The following is an 18,559-nucleotide window of genomic DNA, read 5'->3' on the forward strand; positions in this document are numbered from 1 at the left end:
GAACATTATAAGTATTATAAATTGGTCCATAATGTGTAACTCTCATGTTTGAATTCATTGCATTGCCTTGGACGATTATTGAGTGAGGGAGCGTTATTTGTGTGCAGTGGTGTAAAGTACTTAAGTAGAAATACTTTAAAGTACTACTTAAGTAGATTTTTGGAGTATCTGTACTTTACTTTACTATTTATATATTTGACTACATTTACTTTTACTTCACTACATTCCTTAAGAAAATATTGTACTTTTTACGCCATACATTTTCCTTGACACCCAAAAGTACTCGTTACATTTTGAATGCTAAGCAGGACAGGAAAATGGTCCAATTCACGCACGTATAAACCAATAAATCCCTGGTCATCCACACTGCCTCTGATCTGGCGGACTCACTAAACACACATGCCTCGTTTGTAAATGATGTCTGAATGTTGGAGTGTGCCTCTGGCTTTCTGATTATTTTTTTTAATGGTGCCATCTGGTTTGCTTAATATAAGTAATTTAAAATGATTTTTACTTTTACTTTTGATACTTAAGTATATTTTAGTAATTACATTTACTTTTGATCCTTAAGTATATTTTAAACCAAATACCTTTAAACTTTTACTCAAGTAGAATTGTTCTGGGTGACTTTTACTTTTACTTGAGTAATTTTCTCAAGTATGATGATTGGGTACTTTTTCCACCACTGTTTGTGTGATACTCTGCGAAGACAAGAACTTCATGTTAAATGTTTCCGTGTTTTACAAAGCAGGTATGAGAGAATTATTCACAGACATCATAGCAGACATAGTCCTTATTGTGAGACAAAACTGATGGTCTTTATGATGTAATATAACTAATATGGATACTGTTTCCCTTTGTGCACTGACTTTCCCCTTGTTATTGTTCTATTTATCATTCATACTTCATAGACTATATTTGATCCACAGGTGAAAGGAAAGAAAATGGAATAAAGGGAGATAGAAGTACATGTCTTTCTCATATCAAGGTGTGTGTGTTCAACCTGGCTTCAGGACAATTCGTAGGATTTGGTATGTTGATTTTCTCCCTCCATTTAGTATGATATATTGTGTGTGTGTGAGTGTATACACAACTATGACTGTATAGTGTACTCCCACTGACACTGTTAGAATACTCTATTTTAAAGTTGGGGGAGTTCTCATCGCTGCTGCTGAGCAGAGCAGAGCGGGTACCCCCACATATTAAATCAACCACGCCTGGTCTCGACTAGTCCGACGGCCATATTGAATGTCTTCACCAATCGCCTTACGGTGGATCTCAATTGCACGGTTTTCTCACTCATGTCCGTTCTAACAGGCTTCACGAGAAAATTGGAGGCGACAAGAGTTCATTTAATATAGTCGTTTAGTTTACAGCGTGGATAACCCGAAAGCATTCAATACTCAGGATTTTGTCGGTCTTTGAAGCCGTAGTCCTTCACCAGAGGTGAGTTTGTCTGTCTCCTTAGAAGAGCTTCTGCAAGCTGATGAAAAAGGGGCGATGTTTGTGTACTCTGCGTGTTGTAAAAGTTGGCTAAGGCAGGCCTTAATTTTAAACTATTACTGATACGTGTGAGAGAATTAACAGTCTTTGTCTCTGAACACCGTTTTTTGGGAGATAAGCTACTTTTATTATTTGCGCAATAAGAGTTTGCACTTAGATGAAAGCACAACATTAGGCTATGGGACACGCGGTCACATCTGTCTCGCGAAGATTTCAAAACCTGACTTAACTTATCTTGTTTGCATTAACGTTTTTGTTAGTCTGGCATGCACTGCCTCGTGTTATTAGACCTGAAACGTAGCCTATAATATAATTCCAGTTTTCCTTAGCCATAGTGTATCATTATTAGCAAGTATAATTTTGTTTCATTAGTATGGTTAACCTGTTACAATGTAGCATTGGCGCGTTTCGAAGGTTGTCATCTATTGCAAAGGGAGGCGGGCCGGTGAGTAGTGTAACCAGTGTTGCAATGATTGAAACAATATTGCTCGACGCGATCACGGTCCATAAATTACAGCCTAGCCTACAAATAATGCCGTTACTTTCTACAGGCGCCAATACTTAAGTAACGTTACCCCAGTGCCATAAACACCGGTCCTACCCAACGTTTTTTACACATGACCATATTTTTTTCCCACAAAATAATCACCAACTGTACATAAGTGCTTTACACGTCTATCTTACTAAACTTAACTAAATGTACCATCTACATGAAACATGTTGAGGGTCATTAATGGTAATGAACATGCACTTGAAATTAACCAAATATTGGGAGTGTTTGCCCATGACTCAATGCATTGCATCAGAGGTGCAAACAATGTTACAACTTATCACTGACAGTCTGATAGGGCCGGGACGATACCAGTATCGCGATATTCGTTATCGTTAGTGTCATTGGCAAGCAAACCAAACATAAAGCAGATTTAACTTCTCTCCATTTTATCCCTCCATTACCCAAAAGGCACAGGCTTTTCTGTTTCCATCTACACTGCCAGCGCCCCTGTCTCAGTGGGCCATAGCTCCAGCTGACCTGCCCTCACATGGGGCCAAAGCTGTCTTTTACATCACAATGGCTAACTGTGAACTTTAACACCTTTCCACAAAGCAACTGTATAAATTATGCAGAGGTTGTTGATTCTGCTCTTCACAAATCCTCATTGTCAGCCCTAGCTATGAAAACTACATTTCCCAGTATAACATCAGTATTCACTAAGTGTAAAGGCGTCATCACTTCATGCTTCAGTTCGGGTAGGCGCCAGTCGAACTCGGCTGGTTGAACCGAACGAGTGTGCTCGCATAGTCCCTTAAAAGACCTTTTCTCGAAAACTAGAAAAAAATCGCCAATAGTACTGTTTGTGCATTTTGAGATGCCGTAGCCAATATATGCTTCCTCAAAATAGTTAGAATTCATCTAAAATAACTCAATTAATCTGTAATTCATTTTGACTTTTTTGCCAAGGATGTTTGGAGCAGTATTTCTCAAGTGAAAACATTTGCATGAAAGCAAGTCGCATCTTGTTGAATGGCAACAAACACTTAATTGAATAATCCCTACTGTTGACCAATCACCTACGAAGGGGCCTCGACTTCGGCTGCCTACTTCGGCTTGTCTCAAAATGTTTGTGTGCACGAACAACCAAAAATGAATTACCAAAACCAACAAAAACGTCACAAAATGTTGTCATAATATATGCAGGAACTGTTTTGGATGGATTGCCTGCAGAAGCCCTAACACTGGTGTTAGTCGAAAAGCAGCACTGGGCAAAAAGGGTCAATATCAGGGGGTGTCTTTATCTGTATATATCCGGATATCTGACATTTCATTAGATATAAGGAGTAGACATGCTCCAGAAACGCATGTCCTTCATTTCATATATTCTGATAGGATATTCCTCCTAATGGGACACTTTCTACAGGCATCCAATCCAGACCTCAGAAATCTCCCTACTACTGTATGAGTCCAGGGAGATATCTGGGGTGAGATCCCTTCAAGACATGCCCATGATGCGCATGCACCCGCTTACATATTTGTAGAACATTTTAACCTCTTACATCTAGATGTTTCGCTAGCGGAACACCTGCTCCAATATCCAATGATGGGCGTGGCGCGAAATACAAATTCCTCTAAAATCCGAAAACTTCAATTTTTCAAACATATGACTATTTTACAGCATTTTAAAGACAAGACTCTCGTTAATCTAACCACACTGTCCGATTTCAAAAAGGCTTTACAGCGAAAGCAAAACATTAGATTATGTCAGCAGAGTACCCAGCCAGAAATAATCAGACTACCCATTTTTCAAGCTAGCATATAATGTCACAAAAAACAAAACCACAGCTAAATGCAGCACTAACCTTTGATGATCTTCATCAGATGACAACCCTAGGACATTGTTATACAATGCATGCATGTTTTGTTCAATCAAGTTCATATTTATATCAAAAACCAGCTTTTTTACATTAGCATGTGACGTTCAGAATTTACTAAATTACTCACGATAAACGTTCACAAAAAACACAACAATTATTTTAAGAATTATAGATACAGAACTCCTCTATGCACTCGATATGTCCGATTTTAAAATAGCTTTTCGGTGAAAGCACATTTTACAATATTCTCAGTAGATAGCCCGGCATCACAGCGCTAGCTATTTAGACACCCACCAAGTTTAGCCCTCACCAATATCAGATTTACTATTAGAAAAGTTTGATTACCTTTCCTGTTCTTCGTCAGAATGCACTCCCAGGACTTCTACTTCAATAACAAATGTTGGTTTGGTCCAAAATAATCCATCGTTATATCCAAATAGCGGCGTTTTGTTCGTGCGTTCTAGACACTATCCGAATGGTAAATAAGGGTCGTGCGCATGGCGCATTTCGTGACAAAAGATTTCTAAATATTTCATTACCGTACTTCGAAGCATGTCAACCGCTGTTTAACCTCTATGGGCTAGGTGGGACGCAAGCGTCCCACCCGTGGTGCACTCCATCAACAGCAGGTGCATTTCAAGAGTGGCAAATTTGAATCCAAATAAATGTCAAAATTCAAATTTTTCAAACATACAACTATTTTACACCCTTTGAAAGATAAACATCTCCTTAATCTAACCACGTTTTACGATTTCAAAAAGGTTTTACGGCGAAAGCATAAATTTAGAGTATGTTAGGACAGTACATTTACAAGAGTTGTGTGTAATGTTTTGTCAATTCAAAGACAGGGTCACCAAAACCATAAAACCAGCTAAAATGATGCACTAACCTTTTACAATCTCCATCAGATGACACTCCTAGGACATTATGTTAGACAATGCATGCATTTTTAGTTCTATCAAGTTCATATTTATATCCAAAAACAGCGTTTTACTATGGCATTGATGTTGAGGAAATCGTTTCCCTCCAATAACCGGCAGTCAAGTCAGCGTCACAAATTAAATAATTAAAATTAGAAAACATTGGTAAAATATTATATTGTCATTTAAAGAATTATAGATTTACATCTCTTGAACGCAATCAACTTGCCAGATTTAAAAATAACCTTACTGGGAAATCACACTTTGCAATAATCTGAGCACTGCGCCCAGAAAAATACGCGTTGCGATACAGACTAGACGTCATGTTGGGGAGATCTAAAATCAAAAATACTATGTAAATAATCCATTACCTTTGATTCTCTTCATCAGATGTCACTTCCAGGTATCACAGGTCCATAACGAATGTAGTTTTGTTCAAAAAAGCTCATCATTTATGTCCAAAAATCTCCGTCTTGTTAGCACATGATCTAAGCCAGCCGGACTTCTCGTCATGAACGAGGGGAAAAAATATATTTACGTTCGTTCAAACATGTCAAACGTTGTATAGCATAAATCATTAGGGCCTTTTTTAACCAGAACATGAATAATATTCAAGGTGGACGAATGCATACTCTTTTATAACGTATTGGAACGAGGGTACCCAACATGAACTCGCGCGCCAGGTGTCTAATGGGCGTTCCATGGCTCTTGTTCGGTCAGATCTCCCTCCAGAAGACTCAAAACACTTTGTAAAGGCTGGTGACATCTAGTGGAAGCAATAGGAAGTGCCAAAATATTCCTCAGCCCCTGTGTTTTTCAATGGGATAGGTTTAAAGGTAATACAACACATCAGGTATCCACTTCCTGTCAGAAAATGTCTCAGGGTTTTGCCTGCCAAATGAGTTCTGTTATACTCACAGACACCATTCAAACAGTTTTAGAAAGTTTGGAGTGTTTTCTATCCAAAGCTAATAATTATATGCATATTCTAGTTTCTGGGCAGGACTAATAATCAGATTAAATCGGGTACGTTTTTTATCCAGCCGTGAAAATACTGCCCCCTAGCCATAACAGGTTAACTCAGGAAAGGATATGTGTTCACATGCTGACATATCTAAGCCTTTATGCTTAGGCATGAACATACTTTCTGAAATGTATCATATCTGTAGTCATTACCTGATCATTTATGGATCCATACTTATCCCCAAATGATTCATTTCAATAGATATCCTTACATGATATGTAATATTCATCCTCATATGTCTGATCGAAAATGGACTAAATCAGACTCATGATCAATGTCCAGCATCCAAATGATTTGACCTGTTCAGGCACCGAAAATCATTGTGCTTCTTCACATGAAGGCGACATATCTGAGCATACAGCACCATATTCAGTAGTTGGCTACAAGGTACGGGAAAGCAAATGTTGTCCGATTTAATCCAAAGAAATCTGCTATTTCTGTTTAAAAAAAAATTAAGCATAGCAAATCCAGAGCTCCAATCAGAACACCTGTTTTCTGTAAAGATAGAAACGTAGGCCAATCTTTGCTAAAAAGGTATTTGATTTATTTAACAGAAAATAAAAGTTGCACACCCTCAATCCCCCTTCCAGCCCTGTTTGTTAAGGACAATGGATGCGATGGGTGCAGATTGGGTTGTCAGGGGCGGTCCCTGGCAGTCCAGACCCTACGTGGTGATAGTGTTGTTTTGTGATCCACTCCAAACTGTCAATGCATAAATCATTCATCACAATTGTGTCGATATTGCAAGAAAATATTGTCATTTCGCATAACCAACAAGGTAGCTACGTACCTGCTTCATTCATGACGAGAAAGCGAACTGGTACAAACTAGCTAGCCAAGTTGCTGGTTAGCTATCTTATATTAACCAGTAATACAAAATACACCCAAACGTATTCCCTGAAGGGAAAGAAATGTTATTTTTTAGCTAGCTGGGCTACCAGTTAGCTAATTAGGGGGGAGTGTAAAAGCTAACTTTCTTGATTCTAGTTACTAAGATAAATAAAACATCTCAAATTAGATACTCACTTTAGCTTTAACTTATTTGAGGTATTTTTGGAACATTTTCTAATTTCTTTGTTTCTCCAGTTGTCAGTTAGACCACACACTGTTTGCAATCTAAAAAATGACATCAGACTCTCCACATCAGAAAAAGGGTGATTCTTGTTGCTAGGCTACCAGTTAGTGCTTTTACCTTGCGGTTTGCATGTGCCTTTACCTCACGGTTTACGTGTGCCTTTATGTAGATGGAATACAAAAAGTTCAGCAAGTGTCAAAGAATTATATGGATTTAATATTTGTCAAATTATTGAACATGTCCTCAAAATTCAAATAAGCACCAGAAATTGTCCTTATTTAGCATATCAGAATACTGATTATGAACCTCGGCATATGCATTGCTTGTGCCGAGAAAATATACTCTGCAGGCCTACTGTCAGTATTTGTCATTATATAGAGAAAATAAGATGTCCACATAGGCCTCTCTCAGGATATCTAATGACTCAATATCTGGCCATATCATGTATGATATCCGGAGGGAATCCCAAACTGATTTGTGCATGAAAGAAAAATATGGTTTCATATTTGACAAATTATTGAGCATGTGCGGAAAACTCAGAAATGCATCAGAAATCGTCCTTATTTATTTCTGTCCTTTGGTACCCTGACACCACAGTGACAATATCATCGTCACCCTCTCTCTACCCACTGTCCTAAACTCCCTTTCCTCTCTTTCATCCGTTCCCCTTTGCCCTGGTTTTTCTGTCTCATCCATGCGTTGCATCAGCTGTTCTACCTGCATTAGATCTGCTACAATGTCCCCATAACTGAACTGATCTTCTCTGTCTCCCAGGTCCTGTGAAACAGGGAAGCTATCCGTCCTGTGAGTTGTCTTCTCAGCTGCCGGGTGAAGGGAGGAGAGGAGACAAACATGCCGAAACCGGTAAGAACCCAGAAACTGAACTATGAACTGAATTATAATGCAGTGGAAAGGACGAGATAACCAATTCAAAACCATCTGTGGTCTTCATTGGTCAGACTGCTTCCTGTCCAGTCGATGGGAGCTTAGTTTGTACTGCTGGCAACACAAGGGATGTGGGTTGACTTCCTACTTGGGGCCACATGCACTGACCTGACTATTGACTGTCTAAGATGCTCTGGATAAGACTAGTGTCTTGGGTGTACAGGAAGTGTGTATGTGCTTGTACCTCCCACCCTCCTTCACCCTTGCCCTTGATGGTTCCCTTCCAAGACCCATGGTGTGATGTAGTGTAGGCCTGTGTGTACGTCTGACTCGTAGACTCTCAGCCCATCTCAGGCACAGACACAGGGCCAGAGGCTCTGCAACACTGCTGCTATTGTTTCCAGCTAATTGGACAGCGAGAATACCAGGGCCCTCTGCTGTACAAGAGACGCCAAAACAAACCGTTAAATGCAGTGCATGGTGTCAGATATCCACTGAACATTCTCACTGTTTCTCCTAGTTTCTCTGTTCATGTCTTAAGAAGCAGGTCGGGACATGGAGCTAGAGGATGAGTCATGTGGTTCTGTTGCACAACTCCTGCTTTGATTTTTATGCTCAGTTATGATAAGGGGTTTGGTTTACGGTCCCTGGAGGAGAACTTTGTAGGGGAGAGAGCGTTTTGGAAGCCCTGTTAGGGGAACTGTTCTTGCCTGAGACTGGAGTTAAGGAGGGCTGGTTTTGTCTCTTGTCAAATTATTAAGACGGCAGTTAGCTATACACACTCCTCTCTCCTTGTGGATATATTGGGAATCTTGGGTGGTGGGGGAATGGCAGTAGAGAGAGGCGCAGACATGCACTGATGATGTCGTCATCCTCTGACTCTGTCTCCTGAGTCATCAGCGCACCGTCCCGACACAGTACACAGCAGGAACAGGCCAGGCAACCTTTTCTATAAGGACAATGTCACTGTCGAAGGCACTAGAGAATAATATGTCCCCCAGAGTTTGTCAGCCACCCAGGGGCCACTCAAAGGCTCTTAAAAACCACCAAGGGGAATTCAGGGTGGCTGAATTCTGATCTGGAATATCCATAAGTTTCATTTATCCATTAATCCTTAGCCTACAATTTCCATGCCCCCACGGCAATCTAATTAACATACAGTGCATTTGGAAAGTATTCAGACCCCTTGACTTTTTAGACATTTTCTTACATTATAGCATTATTCTAAAAAAAACATTCTCAGCAATCTACACACAATACCCCATAATGACAAAGTGATAACAGGTTTCTAGAAATCATATCAAATTTATTAAAAACAAAAGTAATTTACATAAATATTCAGACTCTTTGCTATGACTTGAAATCAAGTTCATCCTGTTTCAATTGATCATCCTTCAGATGTTTCTACAACTTGATTGGAATCCACCTGTGGAAAATTCAATTTATTGGACATGATTTGGAAAGGCACACACCTGTCTATATAAGGTCCCACAGTTGGCGGTGCATGTCAGCAAAAACCAAGCCGTGAGGTCGAATGAATTGTTCGTAGAGCTCCGAGATAGGATTGTGTCGAGGCACAGATCTGGGGACGGGTACCAAAACATTTCTGCAGCATTGAAGGTCCCCAGGGCCTCATCATTGTTAAATGGAAGAAGTTTGGAACCACCAAGTCTTTCTAGAGCTGGCCGCCCGGCCAAACTGAGCAATCGGGGGAGAAGGGCATTGGTCAGGGAGGTGACCAAAAGCCCGATGGTCACTCTGACAGAGCTCCAGAGTTCCTCTGTGGAGATGGGAGAACCTTCTAGAAGGTCAACCATCTCTGCAGCACTCCACCAATCAGGCCTTTTATGGTAGTGGCCAGACAGAAGCCACTCTTCAGTAAAAGGCACATGACAGCCTACTTGGAGTTTGCCAAAAGGTACTTAAAGGACCCTGACCATGAGAAACAAGATTCTCTGGTCTGATGAAACCAAGATTGAAATCTTTGGCCTGAATGCCAAGCGTCACGTCTGGAGGAAACCTGACGCCATTCCTACGATGAAACGTGGTGGCAGAGGCATGCTGTGGGGATGTTTTTCAGCAGCAGGGACTGGGAGACTAGTCAGGATCACGGGAAAGATGAATGGAGCAAAGTACAGATATCCTTGATGAAAACCTGCTCCAGAGCGCTCAGGACCTCGGACTGGGCTGAAGGTTCACCTTCCAACAGGACAACGACACTAAGCACACAGCCAAGACAACGCAGGAGTTTCTTCTGTTCAAGTCTATGAATGTCCTTGAGTGGCCCAGCCAGAGCCCGGACTTGAAAATAGCTGTGCAGCTACGCTCCCCATCCAACCTAACAGAGCTTGTATTTTTTGGGATACCTTAAGGGGTCTTAAAATTCAAAATCAAATATCTAAATAATTATTGGTTTGACCATCTTAAAACAATTCCATATGTTAGCTTAGAACCCCTCCCCCAGCTTAGACGGGGCTTAGCCTCTAGGTTAACCCAGCTACAATTCATGATGGGGTTAGTTATCCTGTTTTTAAAATTGCTCTGAGGATGGAACATTTTTATATGTTCAAAATGGCTTTAGGAAGTCAAATGGCTCATAACTCAGAATGGCAGGCTGCTAAGTAGTGCTGAGAGGCCTTGTGCTTGTTTTGTACCCCAGGCCAGGCCTGCGTTTTGCTGTGCTGGTAGCCCACCTCTGGGGTAGCGGTAACAGTGTGAGGTCAGGGGGGTTGGGGTAGCCTATACTGAATAATCTGCATTATTTATTTGACATAAGAACTCCCACACTCTGACCAACGCCCCGAAAGACCTGACAGGAAGGGGCCCCTGCAGGGACGCGCCTGTTTTCTCTGCCTTGTTTGCTGCAGAAGGGCCTGAGTGTGAATTGGGCCCATATAAATGGGCTGTGTCAACATCCTGTGAAAGAAGGGTGAGGGGCTGTAAGTGGCGGATGGCTAGCTTTGTTTTCCGGTCTATTTCTGTCTACTAGTGAAAGCTCTCAAGGCCATAGTGAGCTCTGAGGGCCTTGGTGAGCTCTGCCATATCACATAGATAAACCAACAACACAAAGTTGGAGCAGCATCCGTTATAGAGGTCGACCGATTAATCGGAATGGCCGATTTAATTCGGGCCGATTTCAAGTTTTTATAACAATCAGTAATTGGTATTTTTGGCCACCAATTTGCCATTTTTTTAAATTATATATATATATATTTATTAAATAAATAAATAAATGGGGCCATATTTTTTTTAATATAAATATTTTTTAACTCGGCAAGTCAGTTAAGAACACATTCTTATTTTCAATGACGGCCTAGGAACGGTGGGTTAACTGCCTTGTTCAGGGGCAGAACGACAGATTTTTACCTTGTCAGCTTGGGGATTCATTCTTGCAACCTTACGGTTAACTGGTCCAACGCTCTAACCACCTGCTTTACATTGCACTCCACGAGGAGCCTGCCTGTTACGCGAATGCAGTAAGAAGCCAAGTTAAGTTGCTAGCTAGCATTAAACTTATCTTATGAAAAACAATCAATCATAATCACTAGTTAACTACACATGGTTGATATTACTAGTTTATCTAGCCTGTCCAGCGTTGCATATAATCGATGCGGTGTGCATTCGCGAAAAAGGTTGCTCCAACTTGTACCTAACCATAAACATCAATGTCTTTCTTAAAATCAATACACAAGTATATATTTTTAAACCTGCATATTTAGTTAATATTGCCTGCTAACATGAATTTCTTTTAACTAGGGAAAATGTGTCACCACTGCAACAAGAGTTAGGGTATATGCAGCAGTTTGGGCTACCTGGCTCGTTGCGAACTGTGAAGACTATTTCTTCCTAACAAAGACAGCCAATGTCGCCAAACGGGGGATGATTTAACAAAAGCGCATTGGCGAAAAAAGCACAAACGTTGCACGACTGTACCTAACCATAAACATCAATGCCTTTCTTAAAATCAATACACAGAAGTATATATTTTTAAACCTGCATATTTAGTTAAAAGATATCCAGGTTAGCAGGCAATATTAACCAGGTGAAATTGTGTCACTTCTCTTCCGCTCATTGCACGCAGAGTCAGGGTATATGCAACAGTTTGGGCCGCCTGGCTCGTTACGAACTAATTTGCAAGAATTTTACGTAATTATGACATAACATTGAAGGTTGTGCAATGTAACAGGAATATTTAGACTTATGGATGCCACCAGTTAGATAAAATATGGAACGGTTCCGTATTTCACTGAAAGAATAAACATGATAGTTTCCGGATTCGACCATATTAACCTCTTACATCTAGACGTTCCGCTAGCGGAACACCTGCTCCAATATCCAATGATGGGTGTGGCGCGAAATACAAACTCCTCTAAAATCCGAAAACTTCCATTTTTCAAACATATGACTATTTTACAGCATTTTAAAGACAAGACTCTCGTTAATCTAACCACACTGTCCGATTTCAAAAAGGCTTTACAGCGAAAGCAAAACATTAGATTATGTCAGCAGAGTACCCAGCCAGAAATAATCAGACACCCATTTTTCAAGCTAGCATATAATGTCACAAAAAACAAAACCACAGCTAAATGCAGCACTAACCTTTGATGATCTTCATCAGATGACAACCCTAGGACATTATGTTATACAATGCATGCATGTTTTGTTCAATCAAGTTCATATTTATATCAAAAACCAGCTTTTTTACATTAGCATGTGATGTTCAGAACTAGCATACCCCCCCGCAAACATCCGGTAAATTTACTAAATTACTCACGATAAACGTTCACAAAAAACATAACAATTATTTTAAGAATTATAGATACAGAACTCCTCTATGCACTCGATATGTCCGATTTTAAAATAGCTTTTCGGTGAAAGCACATTTTGCAATATTCTCAGTAGATAGCCCAGCCATCACGGCTAGCTATTTAGACACCCACCAAGTTTAGCCCTGACCAAACTCCGATTTACTATTACAAAAGTTTTATTACATTTGTTGTCTTCGTCAGAATGCACTCCCAGGACTGCTACTTCAATAACAAATGTTGGTTTGGTCCAAAATAATCCATCGTTATATCAAAATAGCGGCGTTTTGTTCGCGCGTTCAAGACACTATCCGAAGTGTAAATAAGGGTCACGAGCATGGCGCAATTCTTGACAAAAGATTTCTAAATATTCCATTACCGTACTTTGAAGTATGTCAACCGCTGTTTAAAATCAATTTTTATGCCATTTTTCTCGTAAAAAGCGATAATATTCCGACCGGGAATCTGCGTTTAGGTAAACAGACGAAAGAAAACAAGGCATGGGGTCGACGCGGGCACGCGCCTGAGTCTCACAGTACTGTAACCAGCCACTACCCAAACGCGCTACTTTTTTTTCAGCCAGAGCCTGCAAAGCCACGATTCAGCTTTTTGCCGCCTTCTGAAAGCCCATGGGAGCCGTAGGAAGTGTCACGTAACAGCAGAGATCCTCTGTAATGGATAGAGATAATCAAGAAGGGCAAGAAATTGTCAGACAGGGCACTTCCTGCATGGAATCTTCTCAGGTTTTGGCCTGCCAAATGAGTTCTGTTATACTCACAGACACCATTCAAACAGTTTTAGAAACTTTGGAGTGTTTTCTATCCAAAGCTAATAATTATATGCATATTCTAGTTTCTGGGCAGGAGTAATAATCAGATTAAATCGGGTACGTTTTTTATCCGGCTGTGAAAATACTGCCCCCTAGCCATAACAGGTTAATGACCTAAGGCTCGCTTTGTTTTTGCATAATTTAAACCAAATTGAACATGTTTCATTATTTATTTGAGGCTAAATTGATTTTATTGATGTATTATATTAAGTTAAAATGTGTTCATTCAGTATTGTTGTAATTGTCATTATTACAAATAAATAAAATAAAAAATCGGCCGATTTAATCGGTAGCGCCTTTTTTTTGGGGGGTCCTCCAATAATCGGCATCGGTGTTGAAAAATCATAATCGGTCGACCTCTAATCCATTATCCTCATGCCTGCCTGTTGAAGTCCAAATGAACTGACTGGGCCCTAGTTAACATTCTAGCCTGCCCAGCGCTGCACTGTCCAGGGCTGCGTTCAGTACAAAAATGTCATGTTGTTTAATTGAACTGAAACGGTGCTGTACTGAACAACCAGTTGAAAAACAGGGAGGCGTTGGATTGTGCGTTCGAAATGCACCCCTGCCCTTTTAAATATCACTCAATGCTTCAAGCCACACCCACCGAACGGTGCAAACGTATCTGTCTGTTCAAGTACATACCAGAACGTTTTGGAAAAATGTATCGTTCATTACAAACTGTTCCGCAACGTAGCAAACGTTAAAGCGAACTGAACACACCCCTGTTCTATGAGTCTGAGTGGAGCGCCTCCTGATCCTGAGTACATGTGTAGGTGGGGGTCCTCCCCTCTCTCCCCAGTAGGGGGGTTAATCAGCCGGACAGACAGCTGCTCAGAGCCCAGCGGGCCAGATTAGCAACTCCTCTCTGACTAAAGGAGAGCAGTCCTGTGTGTGTACGCTTGTGCGAGGCCTCCTCTCCTCTCAGCAAAGCCTTTGTAAACAGCTTATGGACAAACAGCTGCACATTTACTGAGGGGGTTGTCTGAGAAAAGACTCATCCTCTAAGCAACATGGAGAGATGCCATGACGAGCAACAGCATAAAGATTCTGACTGAAAAGTGACTCAACTAACTTCTCTAGAACCTCTCTCTCATACACACACACACCACACACAAGCAAACTGTGTGGCCCAATAGGCCTTCCCTTTATCACCACTCTATTCATGCAGGGCCTCTGTGGCATTTGGCCGTCCACATTTAGCTCTGCCCTACTGGCTCAGTCACATGGATGTTGGGAAACATGACCGCTAGAGCCAAAAGACAGATCCCTTTGACCATGTCCCTCACACACAACTCCTGGTCACACTCCCAATTGACTTATATGAGTCCTCCTTAGATTCTTGTGCCGTTTTCTTCTAGGCCAGAATCAGAACCGGTGCTATCTCCAAGAGAAAGTGCTGCTGTACTGTTTTTAGGTTGAAATCCACCAGTTGTATCACATTGATGCTTTATGTACTGTATTTGGGGTGTCATGAGTAACTGGGGCTTGGTTCAGTGTTGTTTTCAGAGGACATGATTAGCTGTGTGGGTGCTGTGGCACGTCTGTCCTCCCCCCTTCCTTCTGTCCACACACGGGACAGCCAGGGATTATGGAGAGCCGTCTGTCTGCTTGGCTATAGCTAGACTACTCTCTTCTCCTTCACACTCCGTGGGCTAGTTGTGTTTTTGGCTTAGATACACATATGCAAGCAAGCGCAAGCACGCACGCACGCACGCACAGGCATACACACACACACACACACACACACAGGCATACAGGCATACAGAGATACAGACAGGCGCACACACACACAGGGTGAAGTCTAACAAAGGTCAGCACTTTCACAGCTGATTGCTGGTGGCAGGCAGCCCCCACACAAACACCAGGAAAGGGACATAATACAAGACTTCTGTCGGAAACACAAGTTAAGCACTTGACTCCCCATAACAGCTTTGTCACTCTGATACCCAACAAGGCGTTCGTTTGTCCTGCCGACACTGTATGTTGCTACTTCATTATGTAACGAGACAAAGACATGGTCTGTCCGAGTCAGTTTATCGCTGTTGGTTAGTTCTTTAGGAAAGGCTTACTTTTAACCCTTTAACCTGTCTGGGAACGTGGGACCTAGTCAACAGCCAGTGGAATCGCGTTGCGCGAAATACAAATACCTCATAAATGCTATAACTTCAATTTCTCAAACATATGACTATTTTACACCATTTTATAGATACACCTCTCCTGAATCGAACCACGTTGTCCGATTTCAAAAAAGCTTTACAGCAAAAGCAAAACATTAGATTATGTTAGGAGAGTACCCTGCCAAAAAAAATCACACTGCCATTTTCAAAGCAACTAGCATGCATCACAAATACCCAAAACACAGCTAAATGCAGCACTAACCTTTGACAATCTTCATCAGATGACACTCCTAGGACATCATGTTACACAATACATGCATTTTTTGTTCGATAAAGTTCATATTTATATATAAAAAAAGCATTTTACATCGGCGCGTAACATCTCGTGAATGCAACCGCATTGCCAGATTTAAAAATAACTTTACTGGGAAATCACACTTTGCAATAAACTACGTGCTATGCTCAGAAAAATAGGCTAGGCGATACATGTTATATTTACGTTCGTTCAAACGTTGTATAACATAAATCTTTAGGGCCTTTTTCAACCAGAGCTTCAATAATATTCAAGGCGGACGATTGCATTGTCTTACTAAACAGTTCGGAACAAAAGGGTTCCCATGGGCGCCCGTGTCATAGTAGTAATGGCCCTCCCCCTGTGACCAACTTCCCAAGCCTCTCTTTGGGTCAGTTTCTACCATAGAAGACTCAAACCACTTTGTAAAGACTGTTGACATCTAGTGGAAGCCTTAGGAAGTGCTAAATGATTAATAAGTCCCTGTGTGTTTCAATGGCAAAGGCTTGAAGTGATTCCACACATCAGATTTCCATTTCCTGTTAGGATTTGTCTCAGGGTTTTGACTGCCATATGAGTTCTGTTATACTCAGACACCATTCAGACTTATTAATCATTGAGCACTTTCTACGCCATCCACTAGTTGTCACCAGTCTTTACAAAGTGGTTTGAGTCTTCTACTGTGAAAACTGACCGAACAAGAGACTTGGAAAGTTGGTCATAAGCGGATGGCCTATACTACTCTGGTGCGCGAGTGCATGTTTGGGTACTCTCGTTCCAATACGTTTTAAAAGAGAATGCAATCGTCCTCCTTGAATATTATTGAAGTTCTGATTGAAAAAGGCCCTAATGATTTATGCTATACAATGTTTGACATGTTTGAACGAACGTAAATATTTTTTTTCCCCTCTTTGGTGAAGACAAGTCCGGCGGGCGACGTTCATGTTTTTGAGTAGCCTACAGGACGCGCTAACAACACGGAGCTTTTTGAACATAAATTATGAGCTTTTTCGAACAAAACTACATTTGTTATGGACCTGGGATTCCTGGAAGTGCCTTCTGATGAAGATAATCAAAGGTAAGGGAATATTTACATAGTATTTTAGATCTCTCCAACATGGCGCCTAGTCTGTATCGCCAAGCCTATTTTTCTGAGCACAGGACCTCGTTTATTGCAAAGTGTGATTTCCCAGTAAAGTTATTTTTAAATCTGGCAATGCGGTTGCGTTCACGAGATGTTAATCTATAATTCTTTGAATGACAATATAATATTTTACCAATGGTTTCGAATAGTAATTATTTAATTTGTTGTGCTGATTGACTGGCGGTATTGGAGGGAAAATATTTTCTAAACATCAACGCCATTGTAAAATGCTGTTTTGGATATAAATATGAACTTGATAGAACAGAAAATGCATGTATTGTCTAACAATGTCCTAGGAGTGTCATCTGATGAAGATTGTCAAAGGTTAGTGCATAATTTTAGCTGGTTTTCTGCTTTTGGTGACGCCTGTCTTTGCATTGACAAAACATTACACACAGCTATTTTCAATGTACTGTCCTAACATAATCTAACTTTATGCTTTCGAGGTTAGCTAAAGCCTTTTTGAAATCGGACAACGTGGTTAGATTAAGGAGATGTTTATCTTTCAAAGGGTGTAAGATAGTTCTATGTTTGAGAAATTTGAGGATTCAGGAGGGAGGAGAAGGTAGCAAAGAGCTTCCTAGGGTTAGAGGCAGATGCTTGGAGTTTAGAGTGGTAGAAAGTGGCTTTAGCAGCAGAGACAGAAGAGGAAAATGTAGAGAGGAGGGAGTGAAAGGATGCCAGGTCCGCAGGGAGGCGAGATTTCCTCCATTTCCGCTCGGCTGCCCGGAGCCCTGTTCTGTGAGCTCGCAGTGAGTCGTCGAGCCACGGAGCAGGAGGGGAGGACCGAGCCGGCCTGGAGGATAGGGGACAGAGGAAATCAAAGGATGCAGAGAGGGAGGAGAGGAGGGTTGAGGAGACAGAATCAGGAGATAGGTTGGAGAAGGTTTGAGCAGAGGGAAGAGATGATAGGATGGAAGAGGAGAGAGTAGCGGGAGAGCGAGAGCGAAGGTTGGGACGGCGCAATACCATCCGAGTAGGGGCAGAGTGAGAAGTGTTGGATGAGAGCGAGAGGGAAAAGGATACAAGGTAGTGGTCGGAGACTTGGAGGGGAGTTGCAATGAGATTAGTGGAAGAACAGCATCTAGTAAAGATGAGGTCAAGCGTATTGCCTGCCTTGTGAGTAGGGGGGGAAGGTGAGAGGGTGAGGTCAAAAGAGGAGAGGAGTGGAAAGAAGGAGGCAGAGAGGAATGAGTCAAAGGTAGACGTGGGGAGGTTAAAGTCACCCAGAACTGTGAGAGGTGAGCCATCCTCAGGAAAGGAACTTATCAAGGCGTCAAGCTCATTGATGAACTCTCCAAGGGAACCTGGAGGGCGATAAATGATAAGGATGTTAAGCTTGAAAGGGCTGGTAACTGTGACAGCATGGAATTCAAATGAGGAGATAGACAGATGGGTCAGGGGAGAAAGAGAGAACGTCCACTTGGGAGAGATGAGGATTCCAGTGCCGCCACCCCGCTGTCTCGATGCTCTAGGGGTATGCGAGAACACGTAGGCAGACGAGGAGAGAGCAGTAGGAGTAGCAGTGTTATCTGTGGTAATCCATGTTTCTGTCAGCGCCAGGAAGTCTAGGGACTGGAGGGTAGCATAGG

General features: G+C 41.5%; 1 protein-coding gene across 2 annotated transcripts in view; it reads left to right on the forward strand.

Moving 5' to 3' along the window:
- Nucleotides 1-1,213: 1,213 nt before the first annotated feature.
- LOC106574536 (radixin) overlaps nt 1,214-18,559 on the forward strand; it is a 35,780-nt gene continuing 18,434 nt past the window's right edge. For both annotated transcript variants that reach the window (XM_014150485.3, XM_014150487.3), the window contains exons 1-2: nt 1,214-1,446; nt 7,667-7,756. In XM_014150485.3, the coding sequence (XP_014005960.3) occupies nt 7,745-7,756 (12 nt within the window). In that variant the 5' untranslated portion in view covers nt 1,214-1,446; nt 7,667-7,744. The remainder of the gene's footprint in view (nt 1,447-7,666; nt 7,757-18,559) is intronic.

The sequence above is a fragment of the Salmo salar genome, chromosome 16, assembly GCF_965601325.2.
Source record: "Salmo salar chromosome 16, fSalSal1, whole genome shotgun sequence".
NCBI lineage: Eukaryota > Metazoa > Chordata > Actinopteri > Salmoniformes > Salmonidae > Salmo > Salmo salar.